The sequence below is a fragment of the Eucyclogobius newberryi genome, unplaced genomic scaffold (genome assembly GCF_026437365.1).
Source record: "Eucyclogobius newberryi isolate DKJ021-1_F unplaced genomic scaffold, fEucNew1.0.hap1 SCAF_18, whole genome shotgun sequence".
NCBI lineage: Eukaryota > Metazoa > Chordata > Actinopteri > Gobiiformes > Gobiidae > Eucyclogobius > Eucyclogobius newberryi.
This window is the reverse complement of record NW_027315812.1, coordinates 22,378,720-22,403,351: the sequence shown is the minus strand read 5'-3', so window position 1 is coordinate 22,403,351 and position 24,632 is coordinate 22,378,720. Positions and strand designations below refer to the sequence as shown.

The 24,632-nt window shown below is 41.4% G+C and overlaps 1 protein-coding gene across 1 annotated transcript in view; it reads right to left on the bottom strand.

Annotated features, from left to right (window-relative positions):
- Positions 1-345: 345 nt before the first annotated feature.
- Positions 346-24,632, bottom strand: part of apbb1ip (amyloid beta (A4) precursor protein-binding, family B, member 1 interacting protein) — a 34,684-nt gene continuing 10,397 nt past the window's right edge. Inside the window, exons 3-14 of the mRNA XM_072451103.1 lie at positions 24,373-24,463; positions 23,371-23,645; positions 20,460-20,537; positions 16,379-16,538; positions 8,529-8,650; positions 6,545-6,619; positions 6,323-6,466; positions 6,093-6,203; positions 2,295-2,393; positions 2,076-2,199; positions 1,937-1,998; positions 346-1,466 (exon numbers count right to left, since the gene is read on the bottom strand). Of these exons, the coding sequence (XP_072307204.1) occupies positions 783-1,466; positions 1,937-1,998; positions 2,076-2,199; positions 2,295-2,393; positions 6,093-6,203; positions 6,323-6,466; positions 6,545-6,619; positions 8,529-8,650; positions 16,379-16,538; positions 20,460-20,537; positions 23,371-23,645; positions 24,373-24,463 (2,025 nt within the window). The 3' untranslated portion in view covers positions 346-782. The remainder of the gene's footprint in view (positions 1,467-1,936; positions 1,999-2,075; positions 2,200-2,294; positions 2,394-6,092; positions 6,204-6,322; positions 6,467-6,544; positions 6,620-8,528; positions 8,651-16,378; positions 16,539-20,459; positions 20,538-23,370; positions 23,646-24,372; positions 24,464-24,632) is intronic.

Below are 24,632 nucleotides of genomic sequence, written 5' to 3'. Positions count from 1 at the left end.
CGGGCTGTGCAGAGAGACGACTGTCACAAGGTTAAGGTCAGGGGAGTTACATATAAATGCCATGATCATTGAAACATGCTCCATGCTGACAAAAAATACTTACACTCTTGTGCAATAGCTATAGCTTTAGTGAAGAGGAATGAATGTGTACAGAAACAAATGTGTTTTCTTTATTTCTGAAGGGCTGATATTTCTCGGGAAGAATAAGAGGGCATGGAAATAGTAAAATAAGGAAATGTCATAAAGGGTCAAATATGACAAATTTGTTTTTATTAAATATTATACACTTTATTACACATTATTTACTGAAGTGAAGTTGTGCCAGAAACAAAAGTGACATTCTATCACGTTCAATAAAAACAGTTCAGTAGCTCAAGACCTTTATTAATACAAGAAACAATTGAATGTATTTGTATACTATACTGGTTTGTCAGAGGTGGGTAAATCATTTATCAGTTACTTTTACTTGAGTAACTTTTGGACAAGTTGAGTCAACAAGCACATGATCACATCAATACTAAAACATATTTCTGTTTGCTATTATCACCACTTCGCTTTTTAACCAAACTTTTTGAGTAATTCTTGGGATGTGTACTTCTTCTAGGTCAATCTGATGGCCAGTATTTTCTGAAGTTACAGTATACTTACTTTTAAAAGCCTTAAAACAAATACACAATAGCCACCTCTGTATATAATATCATTCCAAGGCTTAGACCCCCACATCACAGGTCCTTTCCATGGACACAGTTCCTCTAATTGCATTCATTATCTTTATTCTTAGGTTAAACGTTGCCTCGTTTTTTCCTCATGGCGAGCATCAGTTCTGACATTAAGTCCCCATCTCCTCCTCCTCCTCCTCCTCCTCCTCCTCCACCACCAGCCCCGTGGAGCGATGGCGTTGTCCTCTTTGGTGGAGCGGGTGGAGGCTTCTTCAGGGACCCAGAGGAACGAACTGCTAGTTTCATACCTCCTAGTGAGGCTGCTGCTGATGGTGGAGGAGGAGGAGGAGGAGGCGGCGGCGGCGGTCCCCCAGACCCTGTGAAGGCCTGCGGGGGCGGAGGTGGAGGTAAGAAGGATGGGTCCGGTGGTGGAGGTGGTAGGTCGAAAGCTGCCGGAGGAGGCGGGAGAGGCATGGAGCTTAGCGGTGGAGGCGGGAGGGTCATGGAGCTCGGCGGAGGAGGTGGGGGGAAACTGGAAGCAGGTGGAGGAGGTGGTAGGAAGTCAGGAGGGGCCTCTGAAGAGTCTTCGGGTGGCGGAGGTGGTGGAGGAGGCAGGGAGTCCATGGAGGGAGGTGGAGGGAATCGGGTTGTTGGCTGGTGGTGCTGCTTTGGCGGTAGTTTAAATGAGTTCTTGGCGGCCAGAGGAGGAGGTGGTGGTGGAGCAGAGGAGCCAGGGACAGGTGGAGGGAGAGGGAAAGTGTGACCAGAGGGTGGAGGAAGAGGGGGAGGTGGGATATGTTCATGGTCCTGGGACAATAGAAACAAGACAATATGAAGGTTTGAATAAATTACAATACATAAGATTTACTGTTTTATCCAAGTAGAAAATTCACAATTGTTGAATCGGATTGTCTGTGTAGTCGGATTGTCTCTCATTTGTCCAGGTAGTTTCCATAGTAAAATAATATTGAATTCCTCTGACAGGTAACTGGTATGTCACTGCCTTATAACAAAACTGAAGAAGTTACTTGGATGAGTGGCAAATCCTCTCTACTCTTAAAACCTTTTCCCAGTTGACAGAATTCAGTTTCCTTTACTGATGAACTGGATTATTATATTATTAGGTTTGTGTTTCATGTCAAAACATCTATTTATCTTTCTATTTTGACAGTTAAATGCCAAAATCCAGCTTTATATTAAACTGTAGGCATTTTAGAATATCGTGACGTCATTTGAAGCCTATTAAAACACTGATAGAGCAGTATATTGGTCTGTACCTGAGTGATAAGCCCTGATGAGGGTTGAGGCGCGTGCCCGTTAGCCTGGCTTGTAGATTTAGCTGTAAAATTAAAAGAAATGTCAACACTTCTGTGATAAAAGTGTGGTAAAAGTGATATTGCGATAGTTCGTCTGTACCTTTAATAGTTGGAGATGGTGTGGACTGGCTGGAGCTCGATGGAGTGCTGTTTTTGGAGAACATGGCACTGACTGCAGCCTTCTTCTCAGAGGTTTTGAAGTTTTCATGCAGAGCCGCACCGTACTGGACAAAAAATCAGTCACGTTGTCATTTTTAGAAAGTAGTTTTGGCATTTTAAAGTAATTTAATTCATTTTACATGTGATTATTTATATATACCTTTGCTATACGTATTGCAGTCACCCACAGCTTCATTGTCCTCTTGTCGTCACAACACATATACTTGATGTACTGGGACTCCTTTTGTATCTGGGGATGCTGTAAAGACAAATACTTGATTTAGACCAGCTATATGACTAGAAATGAGATCATGGTATCAAGTTTTGGTTACAATAATTGTGATGGGAAAAAAATATTTACTTTATTTACTTTGTTATTCACTTAAACCCATTGTCTAACACATTCCTCAAGTTTGTGACCAGCTTTTTACAATGGAACTTTGACATAAACAGCCAGATAAAAAGTCATAGACAACAGATAGAGTTAAAAAGTCTTAATTTTGCTTTGAAAATCAAATAATCTTGACATCCATGTGACTTTGTATTTCAAGGTTTCATAATAATTATTCTATCAATTACCACCAGGGGGCAGCGTGTCACTGCACTCAGCTCTTCGAAGGGCATCAGTTTAAGGTTGTTGATAATGAGTAGCTATTATAGACCTCCCTCAGGTGATTCTTCTGCAGTTAGAGCTACTACGATGAAGCTGAATAGTTTGTCTGTAAATGGAGGCAGTTTTGTCGGGTCGTAAAGTCTAATTGGACTGAATCCACAGCTCTTTTTCACATGGCATCACCTCTAGAGGCTTAAGTCATTCATGGTCTGAAGGTTGGAAGAAGTTGGAAGTCATCTTAGCACCTGCTTCCCCTTTGGTCTCCCCCTTGTCTCCCCCTTGTCTCCCCCTTGTCTCCCCCTGGTCTCCCCTTGGTCTCCCCCTGGTCTCCCCCTGTCTCCCACTGGTCTCCCCCTGGTCTCCCCTTGGTCTCCCACTGGTCTCCCTCCAGTCTCCCCCTGGTCTCCCCCTGGTCTCCCCCTGGTCTCCCCCTGTCTCCCACTGGTCTCCCCCTGGTCTCCCCTTGGTCTCCCACTGGTCTCCCTCCAGTCTCCCCCTGGTCTCCCCCTGGTCTCCCCCTGGTCTCCCCCTGGTCTCCCCCTGGTCTCCCCCTGTCTCCCACTGGTCTCCCTCCAGTCTCCCCCTGGTCTCCCCCTGGTCTCCCCCTGGTCTCCCTCCAGTCTCCCTCTGGTCTCCCCCTGGTCTCCCCTTGGTCTCCCCCTGTCTCCCACTGGTCTCCCCCTGGTCTCCCCTTGGTCTCCCACTGGTCTCCCTCCAGTCTCCCCCTGGTCTCCCCCTGGTCTCCCCCTGGTCTCCCTCCAGTCTCCCACTGGTCTCCCCCTGGTCTCCCCTTGGTCTCCCCCTGGTCTCCCCCTGTCTCCCACTGGTCTCCCTCCAGTCTCCCACTAGTCTCCCCCTGGTCTCCCTCCAGTCTCCCACTAGTCTCCCCCTGGTCTCCCCCTGGTCTCCCCCTGGTCTCCCTCCAGTCTCCCCCGGTCTCCCCCTGGTCTCCCCCTGGTCTCCCTCCAGTCTCCCCCGGTCTCCCCCTGGTCTCCCACTGGTCTCCCTCCAGTCTCCCCCTGGTCTCCCCCTGGTCTCCCCCTGGTCTCCCCCTGGTCTCCCCCTGGTCTCCCCCTGTCTCCCACTGGTCTCCCTCCAGTCTCCCCCTGGTCTCCCCCTGGTCTCCCCCTGGTCTCCCTCCAGTCTCCCTCTGGTCTCCCCCTGGTCTCCCCTTGGTCTCCCCCTGTCTCCCACTGGTCTCCCCCTGGTCTCCCCTTGGTCTCCCACTGGTCTCCCTCCAGTCTCCCCCTGGTCTCCCCCTGGTCTCCCCCTGGTCTCCCTCCAGTCTCCCACTGGTCTCCCCCTGGTCTCCCCTTGGTCTCCCCCTGGTCTCCCCCTGTCTCCCACTGGTCTCCCTCCAGTCTCCCACTAGTCTCCCCCTGGTCTCCCTCCAGTCTCCCACTAGTCTCCCCCTGGTCTCCCCCTGGTCTCCCCCTGGTCTCCCTCCAGTCTCCCCCGGTCTCCCCCTGGTCTCCCCCTGGTCTCCCTCCAGTCTCCCCCGGTCTCCCCCTGGTCTCCCACTGGTCTCCCTCCAGTCTCCCCCTGGTCTCCCCCTGGTCTCCCCCTGGTCTCCCCCTGGTCTCCCCCTGGTCTCCCCCTGTCTCCCACTGGTCTCCCTCCAGTCTCCCCCTGGTCTCCCCCTGGTCTCCCCCTGGTCTCCCTCCAGTCTCCCTCTGGTCTCCCCCTGGTCTCCCCTTGGTCTCCCCCTGTCTCCCACTGGTCTCCCCCTGGTCTCCCCTTGGTCTCCCACTGGTCTCCCTCCAGTCTCCCCCTGGTCTCCCCCTGGTCTCCCCCTGGTCTCCCTCCAGTCTCCCACTGGTCTCCCCCTGGTCTCCCCTTGGTCTCCCCCTGGTCTCCCCCTGTCTCCCACTGGTCTCCCTCCAGTCTCCCACTAGTCTCCCCCTGGTCTCCCTCCAGTCTCCCACTAGTCTCCCCCTGGTCTCCCCCTGGTCTCCCCCTGGTCTCCCTCCAGTCTCCCCCGGTCTCCCCCTGGTCTCCCCCTGGTCTCCCTCCAGTCTCCCCCGGTCTCCCCCTGGTCTCCCCCTGGTCTCCCTCCAGTCTCCTCACTCGTCTGAACCGACAGGTCATTTGGCCCAGGCCCTGACACCTCAACGTCCAGCCTTGAGGATGCTGTCTCTCACCTGCAGGTAATTCGTTATCTGTGCCTCACTAAGCTCTTTTCCGCTTTGGTCCTGAGCATCCAGCCTCACGTGATCTGCTGATGTGTTTCACAGACGAGATAGTGGAAAAAGAAAGAAAAGGAGCACTTCCACATCCTGTTTTACCCCCGGCTAATTTGAGCTTATTTCTCCTGAGTCAGCGTAAGAATTATGTGACTTTTTTCTTCATTTTGCGCAAATAAAAAAAGAGTACAACTTTATATAATCTGGCAATGGTGGAAAAAACAACAACAATAACATGGGATTTTATTGAGCAGCCATGATCATTTGTTTGTTTTTCCATTTAATTATACTATGTTAGACCAATGTTTTTTTCATTCGTCCCTGCCACCACTTCTTCTTTCTCTTCTTTAAATGCAACTATGTATTACAATAGACATTTACTGTAAAGGGAATACAGCAGAATTCACTTATATTGGTAATAAGAAAAAACTCAGCGCTGATTAAATATTGAAAATGGAAGTTGGGCAAAATTTTTCCAGTTTAGACCAATTTAAATGAACCAAAATCACAAATAATGTAAAATGTTTGACAACTAGCTACAGAAGAACCACGTCAGACTGCATTGGACTCATACTTCATGTATTTTCGATGTCTCCAGAGCTTATAAAACTACCAGATGTGTGGGACAATACGCAAGTTGGCTATTGCTAATTTGATTTGTGAAATATCCACTCTCTTTGGGAAATTCATGTGAAATGACCAGTTACAGAAGGCATATTATCTTTTTTGAGAATTTTTGAATACTTTTGGACATCTGTGGATCTTGTTTATTATTTTACTCACACATTTCCATTACTGAAAAGTCCTCTCTGATCATGTGAAGTTTAAAAAAGCATATCCAAATGGACAAATCTGAAAAACTTTGAACTAAATGGGACTTGACTGTTGGACTTGTTGTGGCTTAATTTTATTTATTTTTGACATATTGTACCATTATGATTATTTTTCATTATTTCTATTATTTTATGTATCTTTTTTTGTCCTGCTCTCTTTATTTATATATATCATTGCTGTAGGGAACACAATATAATACAGTTTCAAACATATTACCGGTATTTTGTTGGTTTATTTGGAAGTTTATGCATGATTTATTACCAGAAACCAGAAAACTTCTCTATTTGTTGTTGTTTCAAGTTAATAAATGCCCCGAGTGCATAGTTACCTTGAGAACGAAGCAGAAGTCCGTGGGGGCCTTGTATTTGCTCTTAAAGTCCTCTCCGTGGTAGACGTTCACGTTGTCAAATTGAACAAAGCAGATCAGGTCACGGGAGGACTGCACGTACACACACACACATACACACACACACACACACACACACACACATATTGTCACTTATCACGACGACCAACACATCACAGTTACAAATCACGTCGACAGCCCTGACCCCTGACCTTGCTCTTCCCTTTAGGCACGTAATAAATTCCCGAGGCCCTGAGCTGGAAGAGGCGCGGCTTCCACGACTTCTTGCCGTCTTCTTTGAGGTGCAGAACCCCCTCCAGATCCGGGACGATGATGGAGGTGCCACAGAAGTTCTCCTGCCGAGGCCGACCGCGATTAAAAGGTTAGACACACAGCTCCCAGTGGGAAGAAAGGAATAGAATGCGTTTTTTTACCTTTATCAATAACTCCTTGTCCTTGTCTTTCATGTCTTTGAGGGTTTTTCGGTCCTTTTTCCAGAGATAGAAGTTCTGAAATTAAAATTTTACATTATAGACATAGACTCTACATAAAAACACTTCCAAAATATAATTAAAAACTGTGGGATTATGGTACATTTATTGTGTAACATATTTAGTAAAGTCCCAATTCTGCAAGAAGTCAATGGAGCTGTTTCTATTATTAAGTCAATTTGTGATCAAAATGGCTGTTTACAATGAAAATGAAAATGTAAAATATTGTAAGTTATCTATGTATGTTATAGTTTAACGCTAAATATCACCCAAAAAGCACAATATGTCTTCTTTAACCGTTGTATTAACTTCAAATATTAGGATTGAAAGCACAATTTATAATCAAATGTGTCGTTTAAAATGGTCCTTTTTCAGATTATCCTGTTTCAAATTACAAACAGGAATATTCCATGCAATTTCTTAGAGAAATCAGCTGATTATAGACATAAATCAAACTCTAAAGATCCGTATAAAAGTGTTTTTCAAATGTTTCATGCTGTCGATTTTGAGCCAACTTTGTGGCTAAAAACAAAAACGGTTCTAACCATGATGTCATCTCAAATCTAATTGAATAGGACATGTTGAGCACCATTTCCACATCATCAGCAAAAAGCAAGTTTAAATAATTGATTGCAAACATTTCATTCTTCGAAATCTCATACTTTTTGATAATACCCAGCATCCTCCAAAACCCCCTTCTATTCATCATGGGGTGGTCCATCTGACAAAGCGGTGAGTTTGATTCATGCACCAGCCTTTAATGTTTCCATGAATGTGGTGAAGCAGCCACAGGGAAGATCTTTTATTTAGTTACTTCTTGTCAAACGCGGAGAGTATGAACTGCATAGTATAAAACAGACTTATGTTGTGCGGGGGATGTGGACGGCGTGATTGAGTACATTACGGTCGTGAAAACCTCCTCACTTTCCATGTGGCAATCAGGCCATTAGTCCTCTGCCAACAGACCGAATCCATTAAACGCTCAGATATTATAAAAGGCCGCTATTATATCACCAAACATGCCAAGATGTCAGTGCCTGGGCCCTTTATGCTGAAATATCACGGTGAGATGACCTCCTCCTTGAATGCCAGACGTGTCATCATTTAGACAGGATTCAGACAAAATGTGGAGAGATTTGTGCAAAGAGAGGCTAAAAATAATGCAGTCTACGAGGTTTGGATTGCAGAGATAATACACAACGACTGTCTGTGATGAAGTAGTGCTTATATGTGGAGGCAGGATGCTTTTTGATGTGTGGGGGAGCGGATACTGCATGGAAGATGATCTGTTTCTGGTGACTTTCTCAATGTTTAAAGCACATTTGTATTTATTTATTTTTAATTGTTTGTTCAGTGTGTTTTTCTCAATTTGAAAATTCAAAAAGAAAAAAAAAATGTTTAAAAAAATTACCTTTTTAATATTCGAGGCGTATTGTTTCAAGCTTTCACATTCTTTTTTTGTATTTTGTTTTTTTGGGTTTTCAAATGTAGCTAAACAGAACAAACAAAAAACACAGAACACAAAAGAAACTGACAACAAAACATTCAAAAACAAAATCATAGTAATCATAATTATAATAAATTAAAAATAATGGTCTCAACTATTCCTTTCAAAGTCATACAAATGTGTCCTTTTCCAAATTAAGTCTGAATGTTATTTTTCCCATTAGTTCAAGCTTTCAAATTCAAAATAGTCCAAATTCGCAGGGAATACAAGATCTGCAAAAACGCCTTGGGAATCGATTGTGTGAGGCTGTTTTCTATTGGCCTTTCTCTTCTGTGGGCGGGGTTTAGAGGTAAGGAATTAAAGAGATGAGGAGACAGCAAATGTTACATTCTGAATTTTGACTGTTGAATTTGAGTTCCTGAAAACGTTGAATATTAAAAATCTGATGTACCACATGACGTTCCATAAGAGAAGACTCACCTGCGGGTTTTTAAACACCTCGTATTTCTCGGGCATCTCTTTGAAAAGGACTTGGTTCTCGCTGTCTCGGGTCCAGGCCAACAGTGGCTCCACCATATTCTCGTGGTCCTCAAACACGCGCACTGCAGAAAAATACGAAAATAAAATATGAATTGGTTAAGTACGTACAGTGAATGACAAAAAGGGTGCGTGATAGTCTTGAAATGTTCCATTGTATGGCATAATGTCTCTCTATCTCCATGAAGACAGGCAGGTGACAATAACAGGGCAAGTGACAGGTCAGATCTGTGGTAAGGAGATCCTGCTCAAGAAAATGCCTGAATTTTTGAGTGAAAAGACAAAAACAAAGCGCAAATCATAGACAGTCAATGTGACATATGTTTGTTTTTTTTTGTTTCCGTCCCATTTGCCCATCAAACGTCCTTAAAATCCGTCTCTGTCCCTGTCATCCATCTCCTTGTTATCGCTATTTTCGCTATTTTGCAGCAGCTAAAAGTATATTCCACATGTATCCAACTGTCGTTTTCATTGTTGGAGTTACACATCCGAGATACAAGGTTTTAAAGTCAAATGGAAACAGTCTGCAGTGTGGAACCTTGACTTTTCAAACTATTTTTACGCTTTGTCCTTAAACATAGTGTTGTTTAGCCAATGCAGACAGCAGAGATTTCATTTTAAACTTTTCAATTACTCAATAAAATGCATACTATCTATTCAGGAATAAGCACTGCCTCACTCATCCACATTAGTGTCCACATTAGTGTATTATTTAAATGAAAGGAACAATAGACCGTGACAAAGCTATTCTGACATTGAAGCAGATTAACTACTCCTAAACAAAAGCATACGACACTTTCTAATTATCCTCGCAGGGCTGAGTTAGCTAAGTGGTTATGTTTGGGTGGACATGACAAGAACAACAATACAATTAGTATGTTCCGGTAAAAGTACACAAATTGAAATAATAGAGAGCGAGTTTGTGGTACTTCTTAAGTGATTCTGACGCACAACTGTCCTCTGACACACCATATTTGGCCTTAAGGCGATAGCAGCACAAATAAGCTCAATTTTATTTCTTTTTATTAAAGGCGTTCCTCAAATGTCACCGAGCAGTAAAACTTTAGTCTGAACGAGTCCAACACTTTCTCTTGCAGCGGTCTAATCAATATGAGCCATTACTGTAATTTCACTGGACATCGAACCACTGCCAACGCCGGGAAATGCAAACCAGTTTTTTCATAACCCGGAGCGTGCAGCGTGTCATTATGCAAAACAGAGTCCTCAAAGCAGCTGGTGTCTTTTTTATTCACATTTTGTGCTATAAAACTGGTCCAAACTACAAAATATTTAGCTTTTCATAGTCATTTTACCGAAGCAGAAAAAGTCTACAAAAGTAATATATTGCAAAAGACTACTAATATCATTATCAACTAAGTACAACTACTACTACCACAACTAATACCACATTTACTACTACTGTAATGTCAAATCTAATATCACAAAAAATAATGTTCTACTTCCACATCTTCTGGCAGAACTTAAATGTCTGTCATCACTACAATGGTCTTTTGATTTGATTCATTATAAGCTACCAATGTCTATGTTTACATTCTCATCATTATGCGACAGTTACATCTGTTGTGTGTAATCTCATTTCTTTCTGGTTGTTCACTCTTGTTTTTGCAAGTTCTGACAAGGAAAATATGCAGAAAAGAGCAAACTACTTTTCAAAATTCAATTAATTGTGGTCCAAATACAACAGTTACTCTAAACACATGTCACTGTTGTTGATTATTACGTTTAAAATCATTGGATTATCATCACTATTATTGTAGTTATCTGATTTTGGCTTTGTAAATGTACTTGCTGTTACAATACAAGACAAGTGATCTGGATAATGCTCAAGTGAGAGTACAAAAGTATTTGTCCAGTGCTACTTGGTCGAGTGTCGAGTGGTTGAAGTTGTAGTACATATGCCAGGCTTTCTGCTGGCCTCGGCAATACTCTGACAATTAGCTGACTGTCCTTCCCACTCTTCACCCCTATTTGACGCTATACTGTCGAATAAATCCTGAGCTGAAAAAAAAAAGCCTTAATATATACGTATTTCTCTAATAATACTCCTGAGTGGAAATCGACCGTGTGGGTTTTTTCATGCTGATTCTGATAATATATATATATATATATAATATAACACAGCAGTGCAGTGACACTTTGTGCAGTTCCCACTTCACACTAACACGTTTAGATAAAGCGTACGCATTATACATATCTTTAGGCAGCCGGCTGACCCAAACTAAACTTTCACTTCTGCTGGACATTTAAGGCGGATAACGATGTATTGGTCAATCTATTCTGCAGAGTAACTGTTAGGGTGCAACAGATATTACCCTCTGGCAGAATATGGTATTTAAAAAAAGTATCAAATCCTCAGGTCACAGTTTTACAGTATTGTCACACATCTCAAGTAGAAGTAAAATGTAAAAGTAACTTCCTGTCAGTAAATAAAAATCGTTACACATCTTTGAATAAAGGTTTTTTCAAAAGTAATATTGACCACATGACAAAACAGCTCTAAACCACAAGTCTGACCACCCACACTCCATCTCTCCATCACAAACTGGCCCTTTAAGCCCCAATTACAGGTCCCAGGCCTCGGCACCACCGCCTCCTAAATAAATGGCTGCCGATCTGTTCAGTGCCAATTACGGCCATTAAACGCGTGGTGTGACTTTGCAGTTGGGGCGACTTCTGTGAAAAACCTCCTTTGAGATGCATTAACCACATGGTGCGTTGTGTGCCGTGGCTGGCGAGCACATGGCTGCACCGTTTGAAGAAGCTGTGGCTTTCTAGATGAGTCAAGATCAGAGATTGAAGTTCGACCGTGACCTATGTTTACAATGACTGTGAAATGGCTGAACAACATGTGAAATCAGATTATCTCACATTTTTCAAGATGTCAGCCGCTGTATCATTTGCTTCGATGCCAACAATCCAGTTGTATTCTACTTAATTACTAATCAATGAACATAAAGCGGTTGTTGCTATGTAGCTCATCAAACGTAGCCTGAATCAAGCTTCCAAGCCACTGAATTTGAGTGACTTAAAGAAGACATATTACACTTTTTTTAGGTACCAACATAAAGAAATAGATAATAATTAGGCCCGAGCGCCACAAGCTGGCGAGAGGCCTATTAGTCTCGTAAGGCCGTGCGAAGCACAGCTGCGAAAGTGCGCACGTAGTGCGCACGAAATCGAGCGCGAAGCGCTCGCCCACTTCCAAACACTCACTAACGCACTCCTTCACTCACGCACGCCCCGTGCATACTAATTAGTAGTAGGAAAATGGAACTTTACCGTTGTAAAACTTTACCCGTGCAAAAGTGCGCACTAAACGAGCACTTTAAATTGGGTCGTCATCCCCATATAAAGCACTCATTTGCGCTAAGTAGCTCACGAATACGTTCCCCATCTCTTGCATGTTCCGTGCATATAAGCATGTAATGCAAAAATTTAACATTATTACTGTATAGGGGGCCAAAAAACACAAAGTGGGCGGAGCCCACTCAAAATTAACGAAAGTACCCGTCAGTGACCAGGGACCTACACCATGAGGTAGGAAAGCGCGAGCGCTTTCCGAAAATGTATAGTTCATGATATTTGAAAAATGGGAAACATTGTTTTCGCATCGGAATATTATTCTTTCTTTCTTTCCTTCTTCTTCTTCTTCTTCTTCTTCTTCTTCTTCTTCTTCTTCTTCTTCTTCTTCTTCTTCTTCTTCTTCTTCTTCTTCTTCTTCTTCTTCTTCTTCTTCTTCTTCTTCTTCTTCCTCTTCTTCCTCTTCTTCTTCCTCTTCTTCTTCCTCTTCTTCTTCTTCTTCTTCTTCTTCTTCTTCTTCTTCTTCTTCTTCGTCTTCGTCTTCGTCTTCGTCTTCGTCTTCGTCTTCGTCTTCGTCTTCGTCTTCTTCTTCTTCTTCTTCTTCTTCTTCTTCTTCTTCTTCTTCTTCTTCTTCTTCTTCTTCTTCTCGGGACCAACCCCCCTATTTTTCACCCAGTGAACATTGATGAAAAGTCACAAAAATGTTCACACCTCTAAAAATCGTGCCTCTCTACATTCTGGCTATTTCCCTTTTCTAAAATAAAAAAAATTGGCGGGTCAGCGCCCCCAAATGTTCCAAAAAATGCATTGAGAGATGGGAAATGACCCAAAAAAAATCTGATCGTAGAATCATGAAATTTGGCGCAGAGGTAGATGGTGACAAGAGAAGTAAAAAATATTATTACGGCAACGCCGTCCGCCCAACCAAATGTCGGCCATATTGCTTCAAAAATGGCTAAACATGACTTCGGAGTTTTTCCAAACGTCGTACTTTTACGAACTCCTCCCAGGGCGTTGGCCCTAAAAAGCTGAAATTTGGTGAAAATGCTACTGAGGAGTGGGACATCAAAAGTTATCCAAATTACATTGATACCTCTCACGGTCTCAAGAATAGGTAGCAAGAATTTCAGAAATCTCCCAAATTTTACATTTCTGCCGTTTGCGCAGATAAAGTCCGAATTGCGTCAAATTAGAATCAGTTGTTAAACTCTTTGCCCTAAACCTACTTGAAGTGAAATAAATTAATTTGGAGCCACAGCGCCCCCTACAGATTTTATATGGAGGTTAAATATTTAGTTTTGCGAAATTATATAAAATTTGACACACAACTCAATTTTAGCATCCCCATCAAAAAAGTCAATGAGACCCATGTCATAATTGTTATGGCGTTGCCGTAACGATGACCGAAACCTTTCATGTTATTCCAATGGGGAAATCGCCAGAACATGTTTACACTTTAGACTTTCACAAACTCCTCCCAGGGCGTCAGCCCTATTAACCTGAAATTTGGTGAGACTCATCTTCAGGACCATCAAAAGTTATCCACATTTTTATTCTAAGAGTCACGGTGTCTGTGCGGCAAAGCCGCACATTTTGCCAAGAATTCAAAATAAAATTGCTTTTTGATGGTAAAACAAAGGGGAGAAGATGTGACAGTGTCACAGATTCAGCAGTAGATGTAATAAAAGGACAATTGGGGCGCGTTAGCGCCCCCTCCTCTTGCGGCGTGGCGGCGGTGTGGCGAGGGCCGATCATTGCCGCTTGCGGCTATATTTTTACATTATGTTCATGTTAAAGCACAATATTGATCTAAAACGATTTAGTAATTGACACAGGTCCATGATAAGATAAGATAAGATGACTTCCTGTTTATAACTGTGGAACAGATAAGCCCCGCCTCTTCATTGTGACATTTCACCGTAAACAGCAGCAGATTTTTATTTACATGATTTTAATTTTTGAAAAGTGCCGTTTTACATATATCTCTCAGAGTCTTAATATTTCAAACAATCACAACTAAATACAGTGACGTGGGCGGGGATAGGGGGTAGGTGAAAGCTGAACTTTTCTGAGCACTCGAGCCTCAGTTGCGACTTGCGGGACAATACAGGATTAACTCAAACCTCAAAATACTACTTTGATCAAACTATTGTTGAGGAAACACTGTTGTAACAAGGTTAAAAAAGCTTATTAAAGTTGATTAGCCATAATATGTCCCCTTTAAACATGCAGTACACTAAGTCATACATTCAAATAGATTACAAAAATATAAAAACTAATAGAAAATGAGTCGCTGTGTTTGGGAAGTAGTCTGTATTTGGTGTACAGTGCTTAGCTGTGTCAATGTCACAATGTCTGTAGTCAGCAGTGACACACGGCCACTCCTGCTCCTGTCCCTGAGTCACATGACCAACACGCTGAGTAAACCTATAACTGCTACTCCGGGTCCGCCGAGAGTCAGACTAAGTTCAACGTGAGCTATCATTTTCATACAAATAAAGCGCTGACCTAAGCACACAAAAAAAAAGACAAACTGCAGCCAACAGTTTACGGTACGATGAGTTTTGACAGTTGTCCAATTCACTTACTCATTATTGATAATACCGTATTTAATTTATATAGTGCTTTTTTGGACACTCAAAGATGCCTTACATTGCATTATTCATTCACGGTGTATTTGATGATGATAAGCTAAGATAAAAGTGTACAAATTATGTTCTGTTTCTCCTTTGAAACGATAACACAATTGTATATCTTGAATAGCGGTCTAAATACGATTTCGGGATATATTTTTAATTCGTCTCCCACTGAGTTGTTTCCATCTTAATGACTAATTCTCAATGTTGTTTCCAAACCCTTGTATCTATTTTAGTTTGTACATAAACGTCACAGGATGTCATTTTCCTGATTCCACTTTTGTATTTGCTGAACACGCTCAACAGCGCTTTAAAACCACCAAATCTGTGTCTAAATATGAATAATTAACAACAAAGATGGCTTTATGAAACCCCAAAAATGTAGAAAAGGCCTTTTACAACATAATCATGTTTCCATTACGTCCATTTTACACGACTTTCTTCAGACTGATGAATGTGCTAAAGATACAGCAATAAGTCATGCTTTTGTCATTCGGGTTGGCTTCCAGACGATGGATGCATTAAAGATAGACTGAGCCATCACTTATACTTTAATTTGCAGTTTCGCCGCATAACTAACCAAATATAAAACAAATAATGGAGAAAATAACATTGACTTGGATTGCATTTCTTGGAGAGCGTAATGAATTTAGCACGGGTCTCTCATTGAGCCGCTTCAGGAGAGAATAAAGTGGCTCCCCGGTGGTGATATATAGCTCTGTCGGTGTGAAATTATGCATTATCGCCGTAGCAATGTGATCAAGCGGTTAGATGTGGGGAAAGCAGATGGTAAAGTAAATCTCAGGGCTCAGATAGAGGGTTGAGATGGTAAGGATTCTACATTGTACAGTGCATATGTGTGTGTTTGTGTGTGTTTGTGTGTGTTTGTGTGTGTTTGTGTGTGTTTGTGTGTGTAAGGGGCAGATCAATGTTTCTTTGTGAGTTCACAGTGGTGCGGCCAACAAAAGCGCAGTCAATCATCTGGACGAGGGTGAAATATTCGACACTGCACTGCATCTGCTACTGTCTGCTGTGGGGGGACAACACACGATCGACTTTAGAAAACATGCTGAGTCCAAAGATGAGAGCGTGTTGTTTTTTGCAAGAATCGTGCATTTGCAAGTTGGATTCTAGGGTTGTCAAAAAAACAAAAAAAAACAGATTCTACCGGGGATTGAAGTCGAGAAATGAAGAGTCAAAGTTCTTAAATGTAACGTCACCACTTTTAGTTCTGCAGTTTGGAACAGGAAGTCAAGGGAGGAGTTTCTATTGGTTTCTAAGCTGGTTTAGATCAATCTTGTGGTTTGCAATGAACAAAAAGTAAATAAGTTATCTTGTGATAATTCAATATTAAGTAACTGGAAATTAATGATGTTTTCTTTACTATCATAGAGGCATGAACATTGGTAAAGAGTATTGAACCTTTTCCTCAGTGTCGAAATTTAATTTGATGTTTAGAGGTAATTTTAACAGAAGGGTTAGATTTATATATAATAGATAAAGCATCACTATGGATATTTGTTCAGGTCTATTCATTAAGCATGAACTGATAAGCTTTGGTACTTTAGTTGTTGTTGATTTAAAAAAAAAAAAATGATAACAACAGCAGCAATCTTCTTTTAATTTGAATTGATGAAGAGCAAAGGTTGTTGTTTTTAGACACAAAGACACAATTCTCTCATTAAACGTCCAGATTCCACGATAAGAGTTTAGTTTTCTAACAGGAAATGTGTGTAATGACCACATCTTGCGTCACTATGAAATCCTCCAACTGCGGCTTGTTATGAAACAGAGCGGACATATTTAGTGTCAAAGGTGTCACAGTGCGTTCCTGACCCAGTTGCAGCTCGTGGTTGGTCTCGCACAGGCTCCAGTCCACGTTACAGTCACAGTGTGTCTTCTCGAACATGTTCTCCAGGACTTCTCGAACGCTCTGCCTCTCGTCCACCATCAGGGTTTTAGAGCTCCCGTCGTTCAGCAAGACTTTCACCACCAGCTGGAACAGAAAAGCAATGTTTTATAGTTATTAGACTATAATAACTAAGCAGACGCTTTTATAATCACTTTATGATAACCATAACTTAATTAGTATGAATAAAGCATTAGCAAAGACTTAATTCATAAAGGCAGACATTTACTTTAATTTAAACCTCATTGAAAAAAAAAAAAAAAGTTTATGGTTCATATTTTACAAAAATCTTTGCCTATTTCCCCCCGTTTGACCATTTTGAGGACTTCTTGGATGCACATGTGACATAAGGATTTTACCATAATTGTTACCTAGCAACCATATTGTAAACAATGGCTAAAATCCATATGAATTACATAATAGTTATGATTTGACTTATTAGAAACACATGAGAATGTGTCACATACACTTTCAGTCGAACTTAAAGGACTGTTGAGTGGCTCAGTTGTTAGGTCGCAGCACATGTTAGGTGCTATGCCTCAACATTGTGAGACAAATTATGCACAAAAGGTGCGTTGAAAAGCTAGGGTCCTGACAAAGCAAAGTCCAAGAGTGGACACTGTGGCGCACTGCTCCCAGGTTCCCCAGCGCCTTTGAAGGACGGGTCAAATGCAGAGGAAAAAATTCTCTATGGCGACAATAAAGTGTACCATAACCTTAAGGGCAAAACAAATGTTTTTAGGTCCGTTTGCTCTCTCAACATAAAGGCTTTCATATGGAAACAACAAATCTGACTAATTTGCTTCTAAAGATATTATTTACTTGAATCCACTTGCACCCGTAGATGGAACATTGTAACTTCAAAGTCCGTCTACTTGAAATGTATTTTTCTCACATATGGACATAAAGATTACCACTTACTTTATAATCTTGTACTTAAGAAGATTTTGACAGAGCGTACTGAAGGATGTGTTGATATCTAATTCCATGCCGGATTTATAAACATTTTAATTCTAAAAAAATCATAACATGTTTGAATTTTTAGACAATTTTTAGCTAGTTTACGCAAAAACTAAATAAGATCATAAAAATTCCCTCTGTAAATGATTTATATGTCAACATGAAAACATTTTAATCCTGTTTTTTTTCTTAAATTTGAATGCTTAAACTACAGAAGTTTCAAATATAAATTTAAGGGTTTTTTCTATTAAACTTACAGTGTCTCCTTCTAGTAAATACACTGATTACCGTAGTTGCAATCATAAAAATATGATTGCTATATAAATAAATCGGCACGACCAGATTATTTTCTTTGGATTATACTTGATTTTGTGCTCGATCTCAACATATTGTGGGCAGCAGCAGGTCCCTGGAGTGAGACATCAAATGAAGCGTTGAAGCTTGTGTATTATCTGTCTTGATTACAGTCCGTGAGCGCTAAATGGCTGTTCTTGAGTAATAATGCTAGTTTAGCTCAAAACACATCTTCAGCAGTTCCCATGAACCTGCTTGGCATATTTTCTCTTCTTTTGCTTTCATTTTCTTTCATCTCGTCCTCCTCAGTTGGCTTTCTCCGCTTCACACTTGCTCTGATCTGGAACCAAATCCAGCTCTCGAAGGCTTCTCAGAGGTCAAGCGTTGTGTGTCATAAAAAATGTGGCTTTGCTGAAATGTTATCACAAGTGTGGGATCAGAGTGTTAACCTTTTGTGGAAAATATTTCACCACAGAACGGGGATAAAATGCAAACGTCAGAATTTATGATCTTTAAACATACAGAAATAGCAGGATGTAAAGTAGATTAAAGGTCCTATACTATTCAAAGTGCACAATGGCCACGTTTAGACTGGTTCACTGTGGAGCTCATCGGGACAGTCCAAAAGTGCCTCCCATAATGCTTTTGTGCAAGGTGATCGGACAAGAGAGAACGCAGACTCAGGTGAAAACGAACTGGCAAAAAGATGGTATGATTTCTCACAAACGATGACTTAAATCCAGTGGCAAATTTAGAAAAACAAAGGTAGCACATGTTTGCATCAGCTGCTTCCTGTTTATTAGTCCCATGCATCTAACTCCAAGCCTAAAAGTCCCTTTCTTTGCTCCACCCATGACGACGCTGTAGATTGACTATATGAGCCTTCAGTTTGTCTTGACTGTGAGGAGGAAACACTGCGGGAGTCAGGAGAACGTCTGAACCGCTGTTTTATGTTGCTTTGATTGTGATAGTTTAGGTTTATATGATGAATATTGGGTTATTTTGGTAAAATACTGGTTAGTAGCTCTTAAGGGGCTGATAGTGATTGCGAACGCAGAACTCTTCTCCAGAACAACGATCTATCATGTTGAGCTGCACTCCAGGTGAGGGGGGGGATTCTCTATGTCTCTTGTTTTAGTGACACAAAGTACCATAAACGTGCGATTGTCCCGCCCTCCTCTCTGTCATTTCGCCTCCCTCTGGTGCAGGTTTGGCAGCTCAGGGGTCGAAGCAGCGGAGCGGACTGAACCATTATGAGAGGGGTGATTGAAACATAGCACTTTTTTACTTGTCAAACACATAAACTAGAAGAATGTAACAGAAACTAAAATAGAGCTATTGGCCCATTTGCAGAAAAGATCTTTCTGAGCCCTTGTCAGCCCCGGGCCTTGAGAATCTTTCTAACGTTCTCCCCCATTCGGCACCCCTGACTGAATTATCTGAAAAGAGTCTGGCGAAGGCAGCAGCGTGCGGTGACTTTTATGGATGGGCAAGCAGACTTGGGGTGTTCATCAATATTTAGTGGAGAACATTTGCACACAAAAGTGAAAACAAAATTAACATGCAAGGGTGAATTTCAACCCGCGTGAAGGGCAAACGCTTGTCCTACTAAACTAGACTCCCATACTTATGAAACCTGCTGAATGGAGTAGATAGTCTCACTTCACCGATCAATTCATTACACAGGTTAGGTTACACAGGTTTCTAATCATTAGAAACGTGAACAACCTTGGATAAAGACAAAAACCTGTCTCTTAAAGATCATTCAAAGTCCTACACAGGTTTAATCAGCGTGGTTTGAGGCTGTGTTGTCCTCAGAGCACATGTGCAGACCTCTAAAAGTAGCTGCTGTCCGCTCTAGTTCTAAAAGCACATGTTAGAGAGCGGACCATAAACGGGCCTCTGAACACTGCCACGGAATGAAAAGCGGCGGGAGAAGAAGAATCAAGCTTCCCATGCAGTATTGCTTAGCAGCCTGTAGGGACTATGATTTCCTGCCAAGTTTCAGGAGCAAAAGTGAGCAGAAAACAGGCTTATTTGGATATATTTCGGGACAGTTTTAATATAGTTGTGACACACAGTAATATTTTATTTCATTGGTCACTGCTTGCCTTGATTACCCTGCCACTGGCTGAAGGTACAGTATGCAATAAAAAAATGAATCCAAATCCGTTTTAAAAGCCTAAATATGGACTAAAATGTACATGAATGAAACACAGGACCTTTAAGCTTTAGAAAGAAAAGAAAATGCAGTTGAATTAATGAAATGGGCAGTGGATGGTACAATAGTACTATGATATTTTTGGATTAGAAAGATGAGAATGTGTTGCCCAGAATGTACAGTGAAAGTGGAAGCCAATTTCCACACAAACCACTGAGAAAGCACCTTCCTTATCTCCTCTCGAACAGATGTTCCTCTGAAACTCGACAGTGCCTCATGGTTCCCTAAACGCTCCCTTCACTGCACTGTACGGGATTTGGCTGTTTTAGCATCGCATGGGTAGAACAATGTGGACTGTATTTGTAGTCTTCATTGCATGACCACATGTCTGCAGCACTTTGAACAGAAGGATGTATCCACATATCAGAGGAAACAGCATGTGCCCTTCAGGATGTTGGCCTGATCTGATGCAGTGATTCATGGCTTGTTCAAAAAGCAGAGAAATAAGGAGCCACGCTATGTTGGAAGACATGGCTGTACCAATAACTCACCTGCTCTTTAATGTTTGCTTTATGTGAGCGCGATTAGCCTACCTTCTTCACTTTAGCCTCCTTTAGCTTCTCCAGAGCCAGCTTGATCTTGTCAGCCTTCATCTGGGCCTCCATTTCCTCCTAAAATGGACAAGAGTGACCAGTTATAAATGACTGAAACCCATAATAAAAATAGGTTAGTTAGAAATGTAAATTTTTTGGGCACAAATTTCTGGTGTAAATTGAGGATAAAGTTTGCCAAATTGTTCAAAAACTACAAAAGTAACTCTGCTAGGCTGGAATAATAAAACATGACGGAATATGTGTAGTTAGTAGTCAATTAAAGCATTCAAGCATGTTCTAAAGTATGGCATTTGACATATATATCTCCAACTAAGGCCGCGGTTATTTTATTACTTGGTTTACGGATTCGCCGCACTTAGATTATTGATTCTACAATATAAATAAAATAAATTATTATCAAATTTTTTAAAATAAATTACTGCCGACAACGCAAAATAGCATGTGCGCACCTGTTTCCCTGTCTCCTGTGCTCAGCGTCAAATACACATTTAAACCCGTTTACTACATTTTCTCCAGCGTGTTTTGCCGTGACTAAGGCTGCACACTTAGAAGCGTCAGTTCTACCAATGCAAAACACAGTAAATCTACTGTTTTCACTCACCTTTCGTCCGCCTGTTCAATATATTTCCTTTAAAAATCCGTAAACCAAGTAATAAAATAACTGCGGCCTAATAGCCAGAATGTATTTTTGGGCAATGAATACACCCAGAAATTAAATACATTCTAAATGTATCTCTATAATGTATAATCCAATGCCATGCTGTGGAACATTCCAAACAAAGCAATATATACCAAACCATTCACCATATCTGAGAACGTAGTGCACCTTTAAAATGCCAGGCTAAAGCTCATAATGTTTAAGTGATGTCCCGATGAGAGAATGTTTCTTTTTCCTCGCACAGATCAAATAGCATGCTGACTTTGCATTCTTCATACAATTACCATTGGTCACAGACATAAAAGTCACAGTCAATTTCATAAACCTTTTAAGTCCAGGCAGCCAATGCAACGATTCCGCTTCCGTGCTGCATAAGATTGGATTTGAATTTCCTCTTATTCTTACAGACGGAAATTCACTGAGTTCACCTGGGACACCACCTAATCTAGTGGTCTTAAACGAGCAGGAAGAGGATCACCTTTTGTGTCTAAGCCTATTAACCGGAGATATCCTTACTGTAAACCTGCCGACCGTGCAATTTTGGACAAACGTATGCGCCTCTGCCCAATAATGACGCATTCTGTTTCTCGGCACAGCTGGTGTTTTTAGCATGAGGTAACAGGCTCTGCTAAAGTCATAATGTCTGCTCTGGCTGCCCCCCTCTTGCACTGCTCCTCCTCAGACCTCTGCCATTGATCCTGATGCGTTCCAGACAGACTGTAACTGTAACACATGCCTCGCTCCGGCTCTTTGTTCAGGAACAACCCCGAGCGAGATCAATGTCCAATTTCAAGAGCACCTTTGCAGACGGAGAATGGAAATATATATGTCAGGAAGTGAGGCCAGGTTGTAGTGGTTTCCTGTCACACGTTGCCTGTGGAAGTTCTACAAAAAGGCAGAACCAGTAAAGGAGCGATTTGGACATTACGGTCAGTCTGTTTCCTCTTCTGGTCTACACAGTATTTTAAAGCTTCGAACTCAGGTGGAAACAAAAAGTGCTAAAGTTGGATAGATAATTGCATTTTTACTGAAATGAGTACTGAAAATGTACTGAAAATGTGTTCTCCACCATTGTCATGTGTTTTGGGACTGTCCTGCGCATAAATATTGGACTGAAATGATCAAGGTGCTGCAGACTGTTGTTGACTCAACCATCCCACTCAATTTCAGAACTGGTATGTACCGTAATTTCCGGACTAAAAGTCACATCTTTTTTCACAGGTTTGGCTGGGGTGCGACTTATACTTATATTTATACTCATACACTTATACTTATACTCCAGAGCGACTTATATGTGATATTATTTGTTATTTTCACACTTGCAACCGCATTTCATACTCCAGTGCAACTTATATATATATGTATATAGGGTACCTGGGCCTCAAAACCCCTGCCATGGACAAAATACCAGTAGCTGGATACCTTTGGCGGCCAGGAAAAGGGTCAACACAAAAAAAAATAATGGCACAAACTGCACTGACGCCCAAGGACTGGACCAACAACATAACTGACATTTGAAATAATCTCATACGAATTCACCCTCGGAATGGACAAATTGAAAAGAAACTGGACTAAATGGGACCATTGTTTAGAAGCTTATGCGCCTTAAACTTTCTTTTATGGGGATCCCCATTTTAGAAAAAAATAAATATTATAACTCGATCTGTTTTTCTCTGGCTCTGCTCTTGGTTGTTTCTGTTTGTCTTGTGTTTTTTTCTTTTCTTTACTTTTGAAAAACAAAAGGAAAAAGAAAACATGTAGTTACACAGCTAAAATACAGGCTATTCTGTCAAACGTGCGCATGGAAAATACCACTACTATAGATAAAAAGATCTGTTTTTTATATACAAAACCTGATTAATTTAAAGGTTTACACTGATTAAGTTGTTTTAAACCCCAATCTGCATATTCACTGAGCAATTACTTGTTTAAAAGTACTTAATTACATCTGTTCAATCACAGTAACACATTTATATTAGTTACTTTCCCCTCTTTGGGCACACTTTTACAATAAATAACAAACTTTGTCATCACGTTAAGCTAGCACTGTGTGTAATATATTTTTGGAATTTCAAATATCTTCACAAATTGTAATATTAATTTAATAGTTTTATTCTGACCTAACATTTTGAACCTACACAGATCCGACTACATGGAAGGATCATTATAAATTCCTCGCCTAAACTCTCAGTGCCACTGAAATATCAAACCACATGGGGCCCCCAAACTCACCTTGCTCGGTTTGGAAGCCTGTGGAGGAGGCAGAGGCGAGGTGTTTGCTGAAGCTGGAGTAGTCACGGTGCTGCTGCTTCCGCTTTGTGTTGAGGGCGGTGAGGGCATGGAAAAGGGCTCTGAGCTGAGGCCTTTGGGCACGTCTGGTTTGGGTGCAGACGGGACCTCCAGACCTTGGATCTCCGCCGCCAGCTTCTCCTCGGTCGCGTTGAGATCCGCCATCAGGTCGTTCATGAGGGCGTCGAGGTCAGTGTCCTCCAGTTCGTTGAGCGATTCTGGTAAAAAGTCCATTCAAATACAGTTCAATGACAAATACAGTAAGTTACCAACCATATGAGCAGCATCATAGCATTGTTGTATTTTATTTACTGAATACAACTGCTATATGGAAATAGTAGATGCAAAAATCATATGAATTTATTCAAATTTGGCTTCAGTGTAATGCATGCTTCTGTTGTCTCTATTTGCATGCATTTCCTAAAACTGCCTGTACAGCATATTCAAAGTAATGCTGTTTGTTGGGCCAGCTAATCTAATTATGTAAAATCAAAGCGAAATAAAGCACAATGTGGAAAGTACATGCATAATGTTATTGCTACAGAAAAGAGAAGGTTTGTAGTTGAAATAATGTAACTTTTGATTGCCTTAGGACCGTCACATGAGGCAAAACAAAGTGTACATAGAACTATTATGAATGAAAATTGCTGTGGGGAACAGGGGAAATGAAGGAAATGAAGGCTGATGAAAGCAAGCGCAGTGACCTTGCTTTGGCGTTATTACTCCTTGTTTTCTGTCCCATGAAATACGCCCACAGCGAGTCACTAAGTAAGAGCCCAATTAGTGGAGTGACCTTCAAATTTATCTGCGATCAGAGCTTACGCCGTAGCCACTCAAGCTCGCCTTAGATCGCGTTTCTCCGCACAAACACAGCGTTGTGCCAGCCGTTGCTTGACTTGAATCCACGCTAAATCTAAATGTCAGTGTGTTTAAGTGTCAAGTCACCATTGAGGTCAGTGAAGCCGATAGAAAAGTTGACTTCCTTTTCAGCGCGGGGGAGAGACGGAGGTGGAGGTTCTGTGCTTTCACCAAGACTCTAGAACAAATAACAACATATGAAGAAGCAATATTATTGACACGGTACAAAATGGGACATTGAACACACAAAAAAGGTGAAGAGTAACTCAACCTACAGTTCTCTATTTCTCCATTGAAATGAATTTATAGTAATTCCTGTTTAACCAGAAATGTAATTGCAACGGAAG